Source organism: Notolabrus celidotus, chromosome 20, assembly GCF_009762535.1.
Source record: "Notolabrus celidotus isolate fNotCel1 chromosome 20, fNotCel1.pri, whole genome shotgun sequence".
NCBI classification, from domain to species: Eukaryota; Metazoa; Chordata; class Actinopteri; order Labriformes; family Labridae; genus Notolabrus; species Notolabrus celidotus.
The window spans coordinates 12,632,946-12,651,990 of NC_048291.1; the positions used below are offsets into that span (position 1 = coordinate 12,632,946).

General features: G+C 42.8%; 1 protein-coding gene across 1 annotated transcript in view; it reads right to left on the reverse strand.

Moving 5' to 3' along the window:
• Positions 1–968: 968 nt before the first annotated feature.
• The window catches only part of crebbpb (CREB binding protein b), a 40,409-nt gene continuing 22,332 nt past the window's right edge, over positions 969–19,045 (reverse strand). Inside the window, 30 exon segments of the mRNA XM_034712245.1 lie at positions 969–4,199; positions 4,315–4,596; positions 4,827–4,988; positions 5,236–5,292; positions 5,294–5,382; positions 5,385–5,403; positions 5,789–5,877; positions 5,880–5,953; positions 6,031–6,147; positions 6,228–6,374; positions 6,974–7,124; positions 7,244–7,311; positions 7,438–7,515; positions 7,614–7,670; positions 7,798–7,878; positions 9,134–9,222; positions 9,332–9,571; positions 9,687–9,805; positions 9,949–10,129; positions 10,311–10,484; positions 10,684–11,082; positions 11,233–11,421; positions 11,931–12,052; positions 12,369–12,431; positions 12,524–12,701; positions 12,875–12,992; positions 13,111–13,248; positions 13,407–13,503; positions 13,629–13,868; positions 16,423–16,536. Of these exon segments, the coding sequence (XP_034568136.1) occupies positions 1,800–4,199; positions 4,315–4,596; positions 4,827–4,988; positions 5,236–5,292; positions 5,294–5,382; positions 5,385–5,403; positions 5,789–5,877; positions 5,880–5,953; positions 6,031–6,147; positions 6,228–6,374; positions 6,974–7,124; positions 7,244–7,311; positions 7,438–7,515; positions 7,614–7,670; positions 7,798–7,878; positions 9,134–9,222; positions 9,332–9,571; positions 9,687–9,805; positions 9,949–10,129; positions 10,311–10,484; positions 10,684–11,082; positions 11,233–11,421; positions 11,931–12,052; positions 12,369–12,431; positions 12,524–12,701; positions 12,875–12,992; positions 13,111–13,248; positions 13,407–13,503; positions 13,629–13,868; positions 16,423–16,536 (6,332 nt within the window). The 3' untranslated portion in view covers positions 969–1,799.

The following is a 19,045-nucleotide window of genomic DNA, read 5'->3' on the forward strand; positions in this document are numbered from 1 at the left end:
AGTAAATATTGAATTTTGCTAGGTGTGGTGTGGAGTACATGTTAGTGTAAGATTTGAATTATATGATAAAGGAATTGGTGTTCATTTAGAAACAATTATCAATGGTAATAACTCCGTGAAGAAGACAGGGGAAATTGAAAAAGGATTTTATGACTGAAGATTATTTACCTAAAAAGTCACCCTAAAAATCACATAAACACAGGTTTCATTGTGTTGATATTTACTTAACACCCCCAGTAAAACTATTCTCACCATTCAGTGCGTCTTATGTTAATTTGCTAGCTTGGGTTTTTTCTTGAAACAGGTGTTTTCTCATTCATTTTCCCTCAGGTCAATCATATGAAAAAACACCTTCAAAAAAGAAAAAAACTTATGAAGACAAAATAATATATTTTATATATTTCATAATTTTTTGATAAAGGAAAAAAATCTGCAATTTTTAAATGGGTAAATAATTAACAGTCAACTAAAAAAAACTTGTCAATTACTACCTGAATTTGCTTCTAATGTAATTAATCGCACCTGCATAATAATCTTTTTGCCTTTTAATGTTGTGAAGAACTTTTGACACCTTCTGTATATAATTTTGCAATAAAACATACATTTAAACATTCAATAGAAGTAACAAAATCAAATCAGAGTGCAATATAATTTGAAATTAACAATCTCACATTCAAAATTTGATAAATTATTCTAGTCACTTGTCAAAAATATGAGAAATCAGATTGTTTTAGTGTCTCAAATGTAGGAATTTTAGCCTTTTCTTTTATTTAAGTAAATAACAAAATGTTGATATATCTACAGTTCCAAGATATCCACACGGACCTTTATTAATTTTTCCTTGAACTTTTAATACACATGAATTACTTATCCAAAGAAAACATTCAATCAAATAATTATTCATCAATTGAAATCATGATGCTGACCAAAAGAGATTCCCCTGAAAACAGAAACAAGTAGAAACCAAGTCTGTGGCACACAGGTTTATTTAACAATATGGTATATAAGTACGAAATGAGCCATTTGAACCACTTTTTACAGTTCAGGACTTCACAAGAACTTCTGTAGACAGAGGGGGAGACAAAGCAATTATTTAAACATTTGCAAGACAAAACACTGGACCCAAGCCAGTAAAAAGAACATTACGGCACCTGTGAACATTAACAAGCTTTAATGCAGGTTTTTCTCACACCTGCCTTTTGTGTTGGGTGTGTGCAATAGTGCCAAAATCTATACAAATGTGTTAATCTCCCGTAGACTCTGCAAACTGGAAAGAAATTAAGGCTTTCCCAAAGGCAGTCCTTTTTGTAAAATGGCATATTAGAATAAATTAGCCAGGGAACAGATAAACTGAACAAGAGGTGAAACCTAGCAAAAAATTCCCAGACAAATAATTTTACAGTCCTCTCAACACAAATATGATATTAATTTGAAAAGGTACAAAATAAAAAAATGAATAATAAAATGAAATATTTTTGTTTTGAGAAGTTTGTTAAAAAAAGTCAATACCAGAGCATAACAAATGAAAAACAAATGAAAATAACACATAGACCAAGGCAAATTCTTGCATGGCTGGTCTGAACCAAAATATATTCTTTGTGTCTTTGTTGTCTTCTTTTCAACAGCAATTAATAATTCACTCTGTGTTGGAAGAAAAGCAGTCCCTTGGTAAAAGGTAAGTTCACAGTCTGTAGGCCTCATATGACTCATTTGTTTGATTTCTTTTTGCTTTTTACATCAGCAAGTATAAAAATGTCTCAGCCGAAAACATAACAAGGCCTTTCTTCTGTCATAAAATGCTACAATCCTTCAACAAATTTTTCCAGCGTGTCTCCCGTCGTGTCACCCACCATACCCATGTCATTACTCAAACCCCCTCTGTTTGGTGTGTTCAGCTGTGGGAGCATGGCACTTTGCTCCGGTGTCCCCATGTGTCCCTGCTCCATAGGGCCTGACATCGGGCCTCCGAGGCTCGGGTGGGGGGAGCTGGAGTGGAGGGCACCGTGCTGAGGTGAGGGCTGAGGCTGTATACGTGGAGAGGGACTGGAATGCGGGGGCTGCTGCGAAGGTGGACGAGGGGATTGCACTGGGGCTGGGGAGCGTACTTGGTTTCCCAGGGTGTTTGCCATAGTCTGGCCAGGTAAGTGAGCTCCCTGGGCTTGACCTTGGAGCATGTGGGGTTGTGGACTCATTGAGTTAGCCTGCGCAGGAGAACCCATCTGCTGCTTTAACATCTGCTGCTGCTGTTGCTGCTGAAGCATGCGCTGCTGGAGGAGATTTTGAGCTCCATCCATACCCATACCAGGTTGTCCCATTTGGGAGCTTGGGGGATGCTGTCCCATGGGCCCCCCACCGCCTTGCATAGCCATTTGCTGCTGCATACGGAGCTGGGAGTAGCTTGCTGGCCCTGGCTGCTGTTGAGGGAACTGACCATGACCCTGAGGCATGCCTCCCTGCTGCTGCTGCTGCTGCTGCTGCTGTGCCTGCTGCTGCATCTGTTGCATTCTGAGCAGTTGCTGCCTGCGGTACATTTGTTGATTGCCGTTTTGAGCAGCATTCATCATCTGGCCTTGGGGGCCCATAGCTGCCATGCCCTGGGGCCCTGTCTGTTGAGGAGGCTGCTGCTGTGGTGCCATACCTGGCCTCTGCACCTGGTTTGCCATGGCTGCCATTGCCTGCATCCCAGCCTGAGCCCCAAGCATAGCTTGAGGGTTCTGCTGTTGTACCTGCTGCTGTTGCTGCGGCTGGTTGGCCTGATACTTAGCTGTCCTCTGTTTAATGAAGGCGGCCATCAGTTGGGGATTGGACTTGAGGATGTTGAGGACCTGCTGTTTTTGCTGAGGGGAGCTGGGAGATTTTAGGGTGCGCAGCAAGTCTTGCAGGGCAGTCGGTGCAATGTTACCAGGTATCCCTCGTGGCATGTTTTGCTGCTGTGGTGGCCCCTGAGGAGGCATGACCCCAGGCATTTGGAGACCCTGTTGCTGGGGCATCATGGGTCTCTGCATGAGCTGGCCCTGCTGTGGCATGGGAGTTCCCTGAGCCTGTTGAGGGGCCATAGGACCTTGTTGAGGAGGGACCTGTGGTTGATGGCCCTGGGGATTCTGCATGGGATTCTGCATACCTGGACCCCACTGGCCCTGCTGCATAGCCTGCATTACCTGTGGGCCCCGCGGCCCCTGCATCATTTGCATCTGACCCTGCATGGGCCCTATCATCCGTGGGTGGTTCATGGGCATCCCATTCATAGCATAATTCTGCTGCTGCTGCTGCTGTTGTTGTTGCTGCTGCTGCTGTTGTTGTTGTTGTTGTTGTTGTTGTTGTTGTTGCTGCTGTTGCTGCTGCTGCTGTTGCTGTTGCTGCTGCTGCTGCTCTTTCCTTGCCTTAACTGCCATTTCAATCTGCTTGGCCACCTTCATTGCTGCCAGCAATGGCTGCTGTTGCTGCTGCTGATGCTGCTGTTGTGGCTGAGACTGAACCTGCTGTTGGTGTGACATGGTAGGCAGAGGTGACTGCTGCTGATGAAGGGGGGATGACTGAGGCCCTGGTTTGCCCTGTGGCACAGGGGTTGTGGGCTGGCTGATCCTGCCGTTGTTGGGGAAGCTTTGGGCAATATTGACAGGGTTGTTTGGCGGCTGTTGTTGGGGCTGGTTGGGCATGGGTTGAGGGGTCTGGGGTGTATTAGGCTGCTGCACAGAGTTTGGGGTGTCAGGGGCAGCTGAGGTAGGTGGGGATGGCATGGGCATACCCCTTCCAGCCATGGTAGCCATTCTGCGGCGCATCATTTGAGCCTGCTGCAGCCTGTGCTGCAGTTGCTGCTGACGGAGTTTTTGCTTGATGTTGAGACAGAAAGGAACAGGACACTTATTCTCCTGACAGTGCTTGGCGTGATAACAACATAAAGCAATGAGCTGCTTGCACACAGGGCAGCCACCATTGGTCTTGCGCTTGCAGCCCTTGGTATGTTGAACCACCCTCTTCATCTTCTGGCACGAAGGCAGGGAGCAGTTGGCATTTCGGCACTGGCAAGCGTGGACCAGGGATTGGATGCAGCGCTGGATGCTGAGACGTCGGCTCTCTTGAGGGCTCTTGGAGGCCTCTCCACCCTGACTGTTGCTGTCATCGTCCAAACCCAGGCCCCACTTCACCATCTGATGCTCATGGCCCTTGGCGTTGTAGCAGTTAATGCAAAGGTCATAGTCCTGATGAAAAGTAAGGAAGACAAAATAAAGATTAAGTCAAAACTTGAATTGGAGAAAAAATGATGCAGCTAAAGATTTCAAGACACATTTGAATGCAGGTGCCATGTTTCTTTACCTCACAAACAGTGCAGTGCCAACGAGTCTCGACATGGTGCTTGCATTCATTGCAGGTGTACACAAAGCGGTCCTGGCCCTGGTTGTGCAGCTCTACCAGCATGCACATTGAACTCCATTTGCACCTCCTCAGTGAGCTAAACTCCCAGTGCTTGTCCCTGGCTAAAGTCAGAAAGGCATCACGGCCGTCCATCAGGTCGCAAGTCAACATTGGGTCGGGGTCCATGATGGGTGGCAGCGTGTTAATGACTGGTCCAGCATGGAGGTGGATAACAAAAAACACCTGGTAGTAGGAAGGAAAGGGGAAATGTGGTTAGTTGTTAAGATCAAAAGTGTGCTATGAAAAATTTCAACCAAGTCCATTTCATGTAAGAGCTAAGTCTCTCAGCCACTTGGCATAAAAATGTCAAGTACAAAAGAAAAGAGCAGTTGTTGGAATGTTGTGAGACATGGCACTTCTATTAGTGAGCAATGGACTGCTAATTCATCTGTTATAGTTGGTAATCTTCTCACCTCCTTATGCCTCTCCAACGTGGCGTAGAGCTTCTGGGAAAGATCATTGGCTACATTCGGCATCCCAGGCTTTTTCTTATTGGCTCGGCTGACGCTGCTCTTGTTTTTGTTGGTTTTCTTGTTATTCTTCTTTTTGGCATTCTTACTGTCAGCCTGAGCTCCCTTAAGGAAAAGAAACACAAATGTTAAGAGCAGTAGAGATTGCACAACAGGGAAGATGAGATTGTGCAATTAATCTGAGAGTGGTAGAACAATGCTAAAAGCTATTATTTAATAATAGGGATTAGCATGATAAAATTGTGGGGTTAAACAGAGGTCCGAGCACTGGGCTGGTGACTTTGGCATAACAGAGCATTCCTTCTAAAATTTCTATTTCAAAATACTCAGTCCATCCGACCAGCTCACATACCTCTGTCGTATCAGAGGAGGCCGTGTTCTCCTCCTTCTTTCTCTCCTCCTCCTCCTGCCTCCAGCTCCTTGATGCTCTCTTCCAGAACATTAGGCCAAAAGTCGCCCTCAAAGTATGCCAGCTCATTGGCACTTGTAATCCTGTCTCTGTCGCCTGCTTGAAAATGTCCTAAACACAGATCCACAAAGTTGACTTGATATGAAGTAAAATGATACAGATGTATTTAATTCCCTTTATGAGTTGCTGAGAGATCACATTCTTAAGGATGACTCTGAACATAAAAACTTGATCAGGTCTTTTTAAGTACAATTTTCTTCACAGGTAACTCCAAAAGACTGTTTACTGTTGCAGTTTGTGAGGTGGCATAAAAAGAAGTCACCACAACGCTAACAACAAACACGGTTATTGATATGACACTTCAAAACTCATCAGAACAGTTTGATAATCAGTTTGAGATTTAAAGTCAGCATACAGTGGAGTCTTATTCATTTGTTTGACAAATAAGAGAGCGTCAGAATGTGGCCACAAATATGCAATATGATCGTTTTCTTACCTTGTAGTCATGTAGGATCCTCTCAGCAAAAGCCTTGTCCAGCATCTTTCTGTACCACTCTTGGAGCCTCTTGGGCTTGGGGATCTTCTGTCTGGAGGGTGGCAGTGGAAAATGTAGTCATCTCCTTCACTGGGAGGGCAGGCCCAGATATGACCTGTCACATACCTGAGGGTCAAGAACCAAAGTTATCTCTTTCAGGAATCAGCTGTGGAGTTGTGAAAATTGTATAAAGTATTTCCAACTCACCCCAGTTCTTCACATACTCCAGGTAGCCAATTAAGATCTCATGGTACACTGCAGTCCTTAGCAAACGTGGTTTGAAGAAGTGAATACTGTCGAGGTATGATATGTAAACCCGTCTGCAAAGCAAAATAGAGTGTTTTACAAAAAAATAGCACAGCTGCAGAACTCTTTCCAATGTTTTATTTCTACAGGTTACCTTGTATTTGGAAAGGGGCACTCTGAGCCGTATTCCTGGACGTGCATACCGAAGAAACAAACGTCCGTCCCATCTACTTCCTCGAATGCAAAAAGTGCTTTGGTTCTGTAAGGGAAGCCATCCACCATCTCGCCTGAGTCCACAAACCTTTTCAAACAGAGAGGCAAGGTAAAGTTACCAATAGGTTGATTAGGAGAAACTAAAGCTAACAGTGTTGAATTATTTTGTCCGAGCATTGGGAGAAGGAAGATTTAAGACCCCAGGCTAAAAGTGCTCCTGAGATATTTCTATTTTCAGATGATTTATGGATGTTTCTTACCATTAACTATGTAACTACGCTATAATTGCAATTTGTTTCACTTGCAGGCTAAGCAGCTAAGTGTCAAAGTACATTTTTTGTAGCTTTGGTCCAGAGGTAGTTGGTAAGCACCAAAGACATCTACAATAATGAAGTTGTTTTCTAACACACTTAAACCCATTGATTTGAAGTGTTAATGAGGCTGGGACATGCTGGCAGCCTCTGGTTTGAAGATGCTGATCAAATGGTCGTAATGTCACTGGTTCTGGTCCAGCTGAGCACTTTAGCTGCATCCCATTTCTGTCACCTCATTCGCTAGATGGTATTTTCAAGACTCCAAATGAACATGAAATATATAATAATAAGCACATTTTCTTTTAATGAGCCCCAACCTCTCTTTTAGCGTGTTTCCAGGTAAAGATAATTTACCAGTAGGTGTGAACCTCACCTTGACTTCATGCCAGGCTTTATCTCCACAGTTTTGTCAGAGCTGGCCACCACTCGCACAAACACCTCACCAGCCTCTGGGTGGTTCTGCCTTTTCAAGTACTTGTTTACTCTGTCCTCAATATATGTCCCCAGCCTTGTAGACTGCAACCCTATATAGAAAATAAAAAAACAGTCATAATGATTTGAGCTTAAAACACACGTCACAACATTTAATGAAGATTTTCTATTAAAATTTTTTTTATTTTTGTTACTGCTTGGAATAACTTACTTTTGGCAGAAAACTTGTTCTCCTTCCTTGTTTTGCCTGACTTCTTCAGACAGTTATCACAGATAAAGCTAGAAGAAAAAGGCAATACTGGCGATTAGTTTGGACCCAATGTAACTCCATTTAATACAAATGTCTATTGAATTTACAAAATGACTGCATATGCTTAAAGGAATGATATCTTTGGGAAGAATTACCCTGATGGCCAAATGACATCATAGTGCAGCACACATATCTGATGCATCTTTCGTCCACAGTCTTTACATTCAATGAAACTGAAAAAAGAAATGTACATTTTTAGGATTTCTGTGGGAAAAGAAGTGTAGCTGCTTCAATAATTGAAAGTTAAGTTTACAATCCAGATAGTACTCACGGTTCAGAGTCCAACGAGTCGTTTTTCTTCTTTTCAAACTGCTCTTTTGATATCATACTGCACACAATGAGACAGAATACATCACAGTTGATGCTGACTTCTGTGCTTAAAACAAGATTTAAAACAAGGTCTAATAATCTGATCATCAGGCGGGGGTTAAGCCACAAAGTCATGTGTGACTTACGTCTGCTGCTGCGCCGGGTCGTCCCCCAGGGTCACACTGTTGCCCTGGATCTCGTTGAAGCACTTTTCACAGAAGTGATACCTGTCGGCGACAAGGCCAAATTTGGGTGAAACTGAAGTCACACACAGAAGCAGCACAGGCAATTCGGTGTACAGGCGACAGAATGCAGAGTAAATGGAGGCAAGAAGGGCACGGGTAGCGGACAGACAAGACATACACACATGAAGACCGAGGCAGGGGCTCAGGTTAGTTGCAATTGAAATGTTCATCATCCAGTCACTCATTCAAACTGGAACAGGGATGGAGAAAACTGCTAGAATTTGATGTTAAGAAAGGTAAATGAAAGAAAACATGAGATGACTGAACACACTGAAACTACTGTATGTTGAAACTGCACAATATAGAGGTCACTGCATGCTGATGAAGGAAATATATGGAAATGCAAGGAGAGACAGAACACATGATGATGCAGATGAAACATGTGGGTAGCAGGTAAACTGCTGGCAATACTTAAAGCAATTTTTGAAAGATTTAGCCAAATGAAAAAAACTGGTTCAAAACAACTAAAACCTTTGGACACCTGGGTAAGTATCCTGTGAGAATATGCAATAACTGAGTAGTGTTGCATTGGAATGATATTAGGATGCAGTACCAGAGTCTACACAGCAGGAGGTGCTTTGGTGCTAGTTCTCAGCATGGACTGCATATTAAAATGGACGTTGTCAGATTGGTTCAGGGTAAAGCCAAGAGATTTACAGCGCCCCCTACTGACTGGCTGCAGCATAGGTCATAAAACCTGCCCCAAAGGGAAAATCAGTCAAACTGTGAAATTAAAGTGCACTGCTTAGTTTTCTCAAACATGGTTACAGTCATGATAAATAGTTCTAATCATGCTGACTTATGTTCCAGTCCTAATCTTTCTGAAAAGTTTACTTATTCAATTTTACAAAGAGAGGATGCGACATCACATGATTGATATCTGTGTTGACGTATGTAACCTTCCATACCAGATTATCAGAGTAGAGGCGGAACAGGGGGAGACGACCTAGCAGACTTTACCACACGAATCGTTGAACTTTCCAAAGCCATAAGTGTCTGCTTCAAACCAACACATGAATCTGTTCTGCTGACTGTACCCACCTGAGAGCTCTGAGACGTTTTATCAGTCATTTTAATGTGTGCTTTGGTTAGCGTCACAGGTCTGACGTCAGTCCCCTGGTATCTTTGGACAGATCTTATCTTAAAATTTTTTTTAACTGAGTGTCTTCTCTTCATAAAACCAACTCATCCTTTTGACGCGTGTCCCCCCTTCGGTAGTTTTAGTGTGAACCTTTACCTGTTCTGGTAGCTGTAGTAGGTGCCGTCCCTGGAGATTGTACACAACTGTTTGCCATAGCAACACAGCGTCTGAGGTGAAAACTCGTACTGTGGAAACAGCAGAGAAATTGGAGTGAGCAGCCAAATATAAAGATAAATGTGAACTGACTAGATAAACATGGTGTTTGAGCCTAAATCACATTCTGTGTTTTCTCACCTTCCGGCCGCAGCAGTAACCAAGGCCCTGCATGACGGGATCGATCTCTGCCTCAAACACTTCTGCCAGTTTGGTGCAGTACTTGTACACCCGAGACGTTTTGCGATTGTACAACCAAGCATTGTTGAACATGAGCCACACATCGTCCACATACTGCCATGGCTCCTGGTACTGCCCTGTATCAAGCTTGCGCTTGATCGTGGATAAGTCGATGGGATTCTTCACGATGTCAAAGTAGTCCTGTAAAGATAGAGGGAGACAAATGCAGGTATGAGCAAACCACTCTTTACAGTATTAACAGTCACTCTTTTAATTGCTAAAAGTGGTTATAATTGTAGTTATCATAGCTACTCACAGGAATACCCAGGAGCATAGGGTCAACAGGTTGTCTGAAGGGCAGTGATTCTGGACCTTGTCTGTAGAGGGCCTCAAGTGTTGGCATTAGTGCTTGTCTCAGCTCCTCTGGCTTGAAAACTAGACACAAAATATTAAAAAGGAAACAAAAAAATGAATGCATGCTTCCACAAATACACAGTTCTGGTTTAAAGCACACTTTAAAAATAGCCCACGTTGATTTTTTTATTTAAGTTAGTACATGACTTGAGATCTCTTCATACTTTTTTTGCGACTTTGAGCGGTAGAGGAGGTTGATGTGCCATTGGCCCCACTTTCCTCCTCTTCTTTGGGTTCTGACTTCATCTCCGGCTTCTTCTCCTCAGTTTCCATTGGTTCTTGCTTTGGCTCTGATGCATCTGGCTCCTCCTTCTTTATCAGAGGGGGTTTGGTTTCATCATCCTGCTGTTTGAACACAACCATGATTAACCAGCAGGTCTAGAATGCTGAGTGAGGAAACCATCAAGTACTGAAGGCGTTTGGTTTTGGGAAGCATAACAGAGTGAGAAGATCCAAATGAAGTTCTGTTTTGGGACATGAAATGTGATAAGAAGCAGTTGGTTGTCATGGATAGTGATTAACATACCTCCATTTTTACATCGGTCTGCTTCTTTCCAGAGTTGCTCTCATCTTCTTCATCTTTTACTTCAGGTTTGGCTTCAGTGCTGTTCATGTCTGGAAGGGCCTGCTGCGAGCTCAGCTCAGCCTCAGAGGCTGGGGTTGGCACTCTGTTATCTATACTTGCTGCTGCCTGAGACAACTTTTAAGAGAAGAAGAGGAAAATCATTGAAATGCTGATATACAACTTTGATTTAAATATTCTGACTTTGAGCACACCAAGTATTGACATTCATTGGTCCTCTTGGTTGGTCAGTAGCATGTTAATCTATAACGGAAGCACGTGAAGCTGTTAGCATTACAAGAGCCACAGGATATGTCAGTAGGCACTAGTATCTCACCGGTGTGCTGGGGTGCTGTGCCTGCACTGAAATGGGCTGCTGCATCTGGGGTTCTGGCTGGGGCTGGATGGGTGTGAGTGGCTGGGAGGGGTCAGGGGTTGCGCTCCTGGCTGAGGGGGGGCCAGGGAAACTATTGGGTATGTGGGTTGGGGTGGTTGAGGGCCCACCCGTGGAGGCAGGGGTGGAGGGCTGCGGTGGCACCTGGGCCTGTGCAGAAGCATGGTGCTGCTGCTGCTGCTGCTGCTGCAGCTGCTGCTGCTGCTGCTGCTGCTGAGGCTGCAAGCTGGCAGAGGCATTGGGTGGAGGGGTGGGGCCCAGGGGGGGCTGGGCTGAAGTGCCACAGGGCAGCTGGGAGCCAAGGGATCCCAGTGAATTCAGTGGGAGGTTAGAGTTCTGCTGCTGGAACAAAGGGGGAAGCATGGTCAGCATACCAATACACAGTATGTATGCAATGAAAAACAAAGTGCTTTTCATCCAGACACTAATATAGAAGAAGTGTTAAGAGCAAAAAAAAGCCAACATTTTTCAACCCAGCCCAAGTCTTCTCACCTGAGTTACGGCAGCCTGTGTTATGGGCTGACCCATGCCTACATTCACATTCATTGCTCCACCTGCAGTTGTATTAAATTGGCCCTGTTGAAGGAACTGGCCCTGGTTGGCAGGCTGAGCAACCATGTTGTTAGCATGACTACCCATCATTCCTTGAGCCTGGGGCATCCTTGATGGAGACATACTCATCTGTAAGAGACAAGACAGGAAACAAAATCATTATGGCAGCAGAGCTCTATTAGTCACCTCCTGCAATTAGTTGAATTTAATGCAGCAAACATGATAACCTTTGAAAGGACCTGTATAAACTCATGTTAAAACTGCTGAATCAAAAAATGGCATGACAACAGTATTTAAGCCATGGGGGAGTATTTAACTGCTGTACACCAAACCATGGGCTATGCTGGTTTCATTACATATTATTTATGGATGGGCCAAAACCTGTGCCAACATCAGGTAGCACACACCAAATGGTAAAATACTTAGGGATTAACAGTCAAAGACTAGAGGGCATTTCACATGAGGCAGGAAAACTAGACAGGTGAGACTGAAAAATGAGCAATAACTGAATCATTTGTGATGAAAAATAATAACAATAGCGGAAGAAAAAAGTGATAGATCTTTGTACAAGCTTGAGAGACAGAGACAGAGAAATGAATATTCTAGGAGACAGGAGAGACGGAGGAGAATGATCTAACCGTTGGGACGGAGCTCATGTTCATCTGCTGTGGATGGTTCATCGGGGAGGGAGTACGTGCTCCCAATGGTGCCTGAGACATCTGCGCATTTTGCATTGCCATTGGGTTAAACTGATTGATTCCTGTGGGAACAGATACACACAAGCACAATTATATACCTGTTTAATAAACTTGGGAGTGGTAATTTAATATTCCATGCACTAATGGGCTCGCTGAGGCCCTGAACCAGCTTCACGGCTTTGCATTCAATTGGTCACATAATCAGGAAGCACAGGAAACTAAGGCTCACTTTATTGTTGACTGCATATCAATTTCATTGCTTTATTAACATTTACAAGAAAACACGCACTGATGAAAATAGAAGGAACGGAGACAAAAAAATACAGGTTTTTTTTCTGCAGCAAACAGTTGATAAGAAAGAAAAGAGTGAACTATTACCTTGGGGCACCTGCTTACGGTTCATCATCTGAGTTGGTATGTTGGGCATAGGCACAGGTCCATCTGAAATAGCAGTAGAAAAGGACAATATTTAAAACTGAGTGAAGCTCCCCGTTTATATTTCATAGCAATGATTGAAGAGTTTGGCTACTAACTGGTCGGAGGTCGGACAGCCTGTCCTGGGCCCATGGCGTTGGGCTGAGCCATACCAGGCTGCTGAGGCCCAGGTGTGCCCACCATGCCAGGCTGTTTCTGGAGCCGTGAACGCCTCTTCTCCTCCAGTTCTTTCTGGATTTTGTAGATTTTCTCTGCCAGGAAGTGGTAATACTCATCCTGTTAACAAGAAGAAACAACAGAAAGATGTTTTAAAGGGGAAAAAGACAGGCATGTCTAGGTTGCTTGCTAAAATGATCTGCCTTCATTGTGACAAAGGAAAGACTTTAGGATTTTAAAAGACTGTCATTCCTAAGTTTATAATGCTGCTAAAGTTTTTAGATGTTACGTACCCTGCTGTTTGCTGACTCATACATGTCACCCTCTACCTTTCGCGCATATGCCACCAGGTTCTCCATTCGCCTGTCCTTCAAGGCTGCAGGGTCTGGGGTAGGGAATATGGCTTGTACACTAAAACCAGATGAAAGGAAAACAAATTAATCAACAATGAACTGGTGGACCATGCTCTGATGTTTTTATATCCTATAAGAGTAATTTTTTTTTACATGGGTTATACTGCATGACTCACAGTTTGTGCACCAAGTGGGTGCGCAGGTCCTGAGTGACGTGTTCATGCCAGGCCTTTCGTACCCCTGAAGCAGAGAGAGGGGTGGCAGCGGGCAGGTTCCCCATGCCTCCCACTAATGACCCGTCAGGCATCAGCTGACTGTAAGATGGAAAAACAAAGAAACTGGTAACTCCGCAAACAAATTTGAAGAAACACCTGGTAGACATAATTTTTCATTCACACAGTCGGAAGATGTTTCGAAAAACAAGTACCAAGGGTAATCTTTATTATGAAGTCTTAAAAAGCAGAATCCTTACTTGAGTGTGGATGGTAGAGAAGAGTCAGAGTGCATGCCAGACGTGTCTGAAGAGGGGACACCCATTCCTCCCGCCATCTGGTTTATCTGATTAGTGCCTGTTAAAACCAACATAATCATTTACTCAGGTTTATAAGAAAATGGCTTAGCGACAGATTGATGGTATTTTCGACACTTATAAGTAATCCTCTGAAGTGGCAGTGAAGTCTCATCTCTTCCTTACCTAGTGGGTTCAGATTTCGTAGCTGCGGGTGCTGGGGACCCTGGGAGTTTTGCTGACCAGGGCCCTGGACCTGAGCAGGGGACTGGTTCCCATACGGCAGGCCAAGGGCAGCATAAGCCCTCTGCATGGAGCTGGGGTCGATGCTTGTGGCACCACTGTTGATGGCTGTGGCACTGGGCTGGCCAGGCCCCACTGTACTTATGGCATTCTGCAGGCTAGCTCCAGGGGAATTCAGCATGGCTGGATAGAGAAGATAATAAAATAAATAAGTTGTTTGGCGATAGAAAACATTTATCTAAAACCTTGTAATATTCATCAGCTGTGTTGTGATGTTTTGTATTCTTCACACGAGTAGATGGTGTCATCTTTGAACCAGATTAGTGCATTATGTTTTTACACATGACAAAACTTTCCATCAAACAATATGGCAAACTTACTGAAAAAACCTTTAAGCTCTTTTGTACAGATGTAAGAAATAATACTACAATCAGCAAAAATACCAAAGTAGCCACCTCAGACATTTCCAATGTGGAGCTCAAAGGGTTAACTTGAGTAAATGTGTCAGTTCATAGTTTACATATTTTTAAATATGAGCCATAGTGTAAAGTTTGTTATCTGTGTGAATGAAATATATTTCTATTCAAGCAAAAAAGACGCATCTTCTCTTGGAGGCTTTAATTGAAAAGCCCCGCACTACTCCCTACTGTGTTGATTGCTGACAGAGAGCATGCTGCCTCTGTGGGGGATTTAAATCTGTCATATGCCCTTTTGACCAATCAGAGAGTGTTCTGTGTCTATATCCTGCCCCCACTAATAGCAGAGACATGGAGCCACTCCCCTGGGTGTCACATTACAGGCCCAGCCTTTCTAGTGGAATCCTCTCTCTGTGAGAGCTCTCAGCGTCAGCGAGCCAGCACAGAGCTGTGGCAGGGACGGACGACCTGCAGGTGGCACCACCTCTTCCTACAAGCACTGACTCAAGGCTACTACTGAGTGATAACTGCCTTGATGTACAGCTTAAAAAGCATGAGTTCTTTCCCTCGCAAAGAACAAATAGATATCTAATCACATTATCTGCTATCTGTACTTTACCAATACACATTTTCTACATGGTTTTAGAAGTATTTTAAAGAGAATGAGGGACTGCTGGAGTTACTCCACAGTAGGGATGCAACGATTAGAGGTACGATTATTGTGAGGGAAATAATCACAGTTTCACGATTATTATGCCTTCAAATTACCAACAGTTTTTGAGGGTCCTTCTCCAGAACATTTAGAGTGACAAACACGTTATTTGTGTTCTGGAGTATTCTTATGTCCTGATTTGTCATGAAACTGTCTGAGGTGGAATTATTTCATTTAAAAGGTGAATTAATGTGTTGTACTTCCTGGATGAATGTCAAATTTAAAATTTTAGAAGATTTAAAGTGTCATCAGTCAGATGTTAGTCTGATGCTTATAAAGAAAAAGGGACGTTTGATGTTCACCTAAACTCATTTTACAGAATTATGATATTATCCAGATTTTAACACAATAGTCTAGTTCAGTTGAATAAGTATTTTGTGAGCTTCTTCATTATAGACCGATGTCTCTTTCAATACCATTCATACCAGGTCGCACATTTAAATGACGGATAAAACAGGCACAGGTGTCATTCATATTTCCTTTACAAGTTGCGACAAACATAATATACTGGCCTCTTTTTGACCGAGACAAAAAATATGAGGTGTAGCAGAGCCTTCACGATCAGGTTAACTGCAGTGTTAATTTTTGCGGCTGTTTTAGATTTAGTCTTAGTCTTTAGACGAAAATGCCTGTTAGTTTTAGTCACATTTTAGTATTTTCAGTCCTTTATAGTTTTAGTCTAGTTTTAGTCGGCGGAAACTCAAAACATTTTAGTCTTTGATTTTTGCCAAAACATCTTCACTCTTAAAATAATTCATGTAGTCGCTCAGATATTGGTAACAGGGTTATACCAAGTGTTTAAATCGTCAAAATTTCACTACTTTAACACTTTTGCTTGTGTAATATCTTAAGTTAAATAAGTCAGCCTGTCCCTATAAAACATTCAAAAGAAAATACTCTTGATGTGACCACTGTGACTGTATTTTGATTCTCTTGATTCACAGAAAAATGCCATAAAGGGCTGTATTGCACATTTACGACAGTCCTTGAATGTACCTGCAGTGACAGGCCCACTGGACAGACAGTCGGTTCACAGCACTCTGAAATGCATCTGCATTTTTAAACATGGAGTTGATCCAAACTTGGTCAATGTGTCTGATGTATCACCAAACTTGAACAAGTCAAGCTCTAGATGTGGAGCTTTTTACGGTAATAGTGGCAACAACGGCAAACATCAAATATTAAACCGACGTCCCCCGGTTGTGTTTTTGTCACTAACGCACACTGGGTAAAAATCCTCAATGAAAGTGAGACAGATGAATGGAGGCAAAGAGCGGGTTATAAAGCACACCTGCTGCAGGTAGAGCCCAAGCTAACACTGCGCCCCTCAAATAATAACTCAGCCTGTTACAGGAATGCATGCCGCCACTAAAGTTTTCGTCTCGTCATCATCTCGTCAACAATATCAAAACATACGTTCGTCAGAGTTTTTATTATCAGTGATGCACTTAAGCTCATCATAGTCTCGTTTTCATCATGAAAAAATGAGTCGTTGACGAACATTTATCATCATAATTTCGTTAACGAAATTAACACTGGTTAACTGTGACACTTTTAAGCGCTGTTAATGGATAATCCCTGGTTAATCCCGACATCCACAATTACTCACGTTGCTGATTCCTCTTGTCACTAGCGTTCTTTAAAGGCAGGCAGACTGGACAGTCGTGCCGTGTACAGTTCTTCCAGTGGGAGATGATCTGTCTGGATGATGCACAGTGAGCAACTGAGGAGAAATAAAAACAGAAAAATAAGGCCTGGTCAGTAATAAAGCAGGTCCCAGTATTTTAAAGTTTAGCATTTTCTCAATAAAAACCCCCCCCCCCAAAAAAACCAAGATTTAGATGAAAAGACAGTGATTCTACAAAAAAGGAAAATTGGTTGTTGTTGTCAAACAAAAGCCTCAATTGCTACAGTCCAACGTGCAAATGGACATGTAGTAAAAGCAATTATACATGTTGTAAAACCATAAAGGAATCCTAGCATTTACTCTACGCATATAAACACTATAAATATCACAGTTTAAAGTTCATCAACCTTGGATGACTCTACTACCAACAGATGTCAGAGGGAAGCTGTTTGCCTCCAGGTCTAACAACAAGAGAAATTACAGCCAGCATAATGCCTTATTAAAGAAGAGTCAAGTCATGTCTGCTGGTGTTCACAGCCACAAGGGCATTTCTTGGAAGAAGAGCCAAGCTTTACATTGTACAAAACAATTAAACATAACTAATAACTTTAGTATCTTACTGTTGCTATTAATAGTGTAAGTGTATTGAGAGTTAACATTTCTTTAAACAATGTCATTAAATCACAAGAAGCCACATTGCTCAAAGGTAAATACATAAAGTTGCTCTTGTGAGTATTGGCATGCAGTTATAAGACAAGCTGAAAGTGATAGGCACTCCTTTAAGATGTAGAGAACTTCACAGAAGAAGTCATTGACACCGTTTACTGAGATGAGCCAATGGTATATATTAGGGATGGATAATGATTTCCGAATATTCTAATAAACTTTCGCTTCGTAAAAATTGAAGAGTGACTTCGAAAATATTTTTTTATTTTAAAAGTAGAATTTTTCATCGTTTTTACCGGTGCCTGGTTGTAATACGGTATTCCCGCCAGACGGTGGCTATCGAGCGTCTCAAAGTTGCTTGCTAACCGCATTAAGTAACAGGTGAAGAAAAATTAGCGACAGCCTCTGTGATTTCTCAGTTTCTGAATCTCGCATCACTACACATTTATTTCCATCATTGCTCACAACCAAGCGGTAGCCTCCAGCCGCGAGAGTTCAGTCCAATGCGGAAGTGTTAAAAACTGCAGTTCAGTTCATTGAATGTCCGCTTGAGGCTGGCTCCAGAAGTACCGGAAACCACATACACACAAATTGGAAAAAAAAGACATGTTTACAGCCTGGTACAAAAAATGAGTGTAGTCTGGATAGCTCAATCCTCGATCGGCACACACTGAACAGGGGATAAATTTTTTCATAACGTGGCAATTTGGAAGATATTTAGATTACGAGTTTTCGATTATAAGAGGCACAGCTGACTTGATTGAAAGGCAGGAACACTTTAGCTGTTGGCTAAAAGGCTTCAAGCCCTCCTCTTCACCTCGACAGAAGTTAGGTTGACTTCAGCATATCCAGTATGGTTCCTGCCAAAGATTGGCTTCAAAACAGCGCTTCAGAAACAGATGGGTGACGTCACGGATACTACATCAATTACTTATAAAGTCTATGCTCACAACAGGCATTGTGTCTATAACACTGTTGCAATATCTACCACATTCTATCAGTTAGTAGCCGACTACAGGTTAGGCCGGAATCATCACAGTCATGTAAAAGTCAGTGAGCACATGGATTAAGTAATTTAAAGCTAGGGTTGGTAGTCATGGAAAACTAGCATGGATTTGAATGTAGCATTTCCCCAGCACTCCATCTAACCCCTCCCCCCTCCCCTTGGAGCTTCTCCAAAAAGATGCCCCCCCCTCTCACATGCACGAGCGCCGCTGATTCGCGACCATATGATCGTGACGGATTCAAAACCAGTCCTCAGCACATCGTTTGTGTTTTGCCCTACGTCAAGTCATGTCTCACTAAACGGTAAGAAAATACCAAAACATTATCATAGTGAAAGTTAAAATCACAAACAAAGATGGCTATTGTTAGTACTCACAACTGTCATGCTAGCATAATCAAGTTGTACCGGTGACACGATATCAGGAAAAAAGCTATAATACATACAATACATATACATTTTCTGTAGGACTTACTAAATGTCATTCATTTTTTAGACTCTGATCCGGACTACAGTCCTGAGCAAAGCACCTCATTGGGTCAGAGGGGCAGGGAAAGCAGAGGTAGGGGACAGGGAGTACACGCTGGAGAAATGTACGCGTAGGAGGCGGACAGAACAGCAGGACGGGATTTGATTGGTTTCATAAATTGGCTCCTGATGGCAGGGATTGGTTTATGTGTTCCCAGGTTTACTCTGGCTGTAGATAGCGGCTTTTTTTCGCTCTTTTAAAGAACACATTATGTATTGATTGCCATCAGGAAATAAAGATCATTTTAACCAGTATAACAAAAAGTGTACCTAAATCTGACTACCAACCCCAGCTTTAATACCTCTTGATCTCAGGTGTACAGACAGGTAGATGTGTTCAAACATTGAATAAGCCAGAAATGTTATTCCTTCATTCAAGTTAGTTTTTGAAACTGTGCTCATAATTTT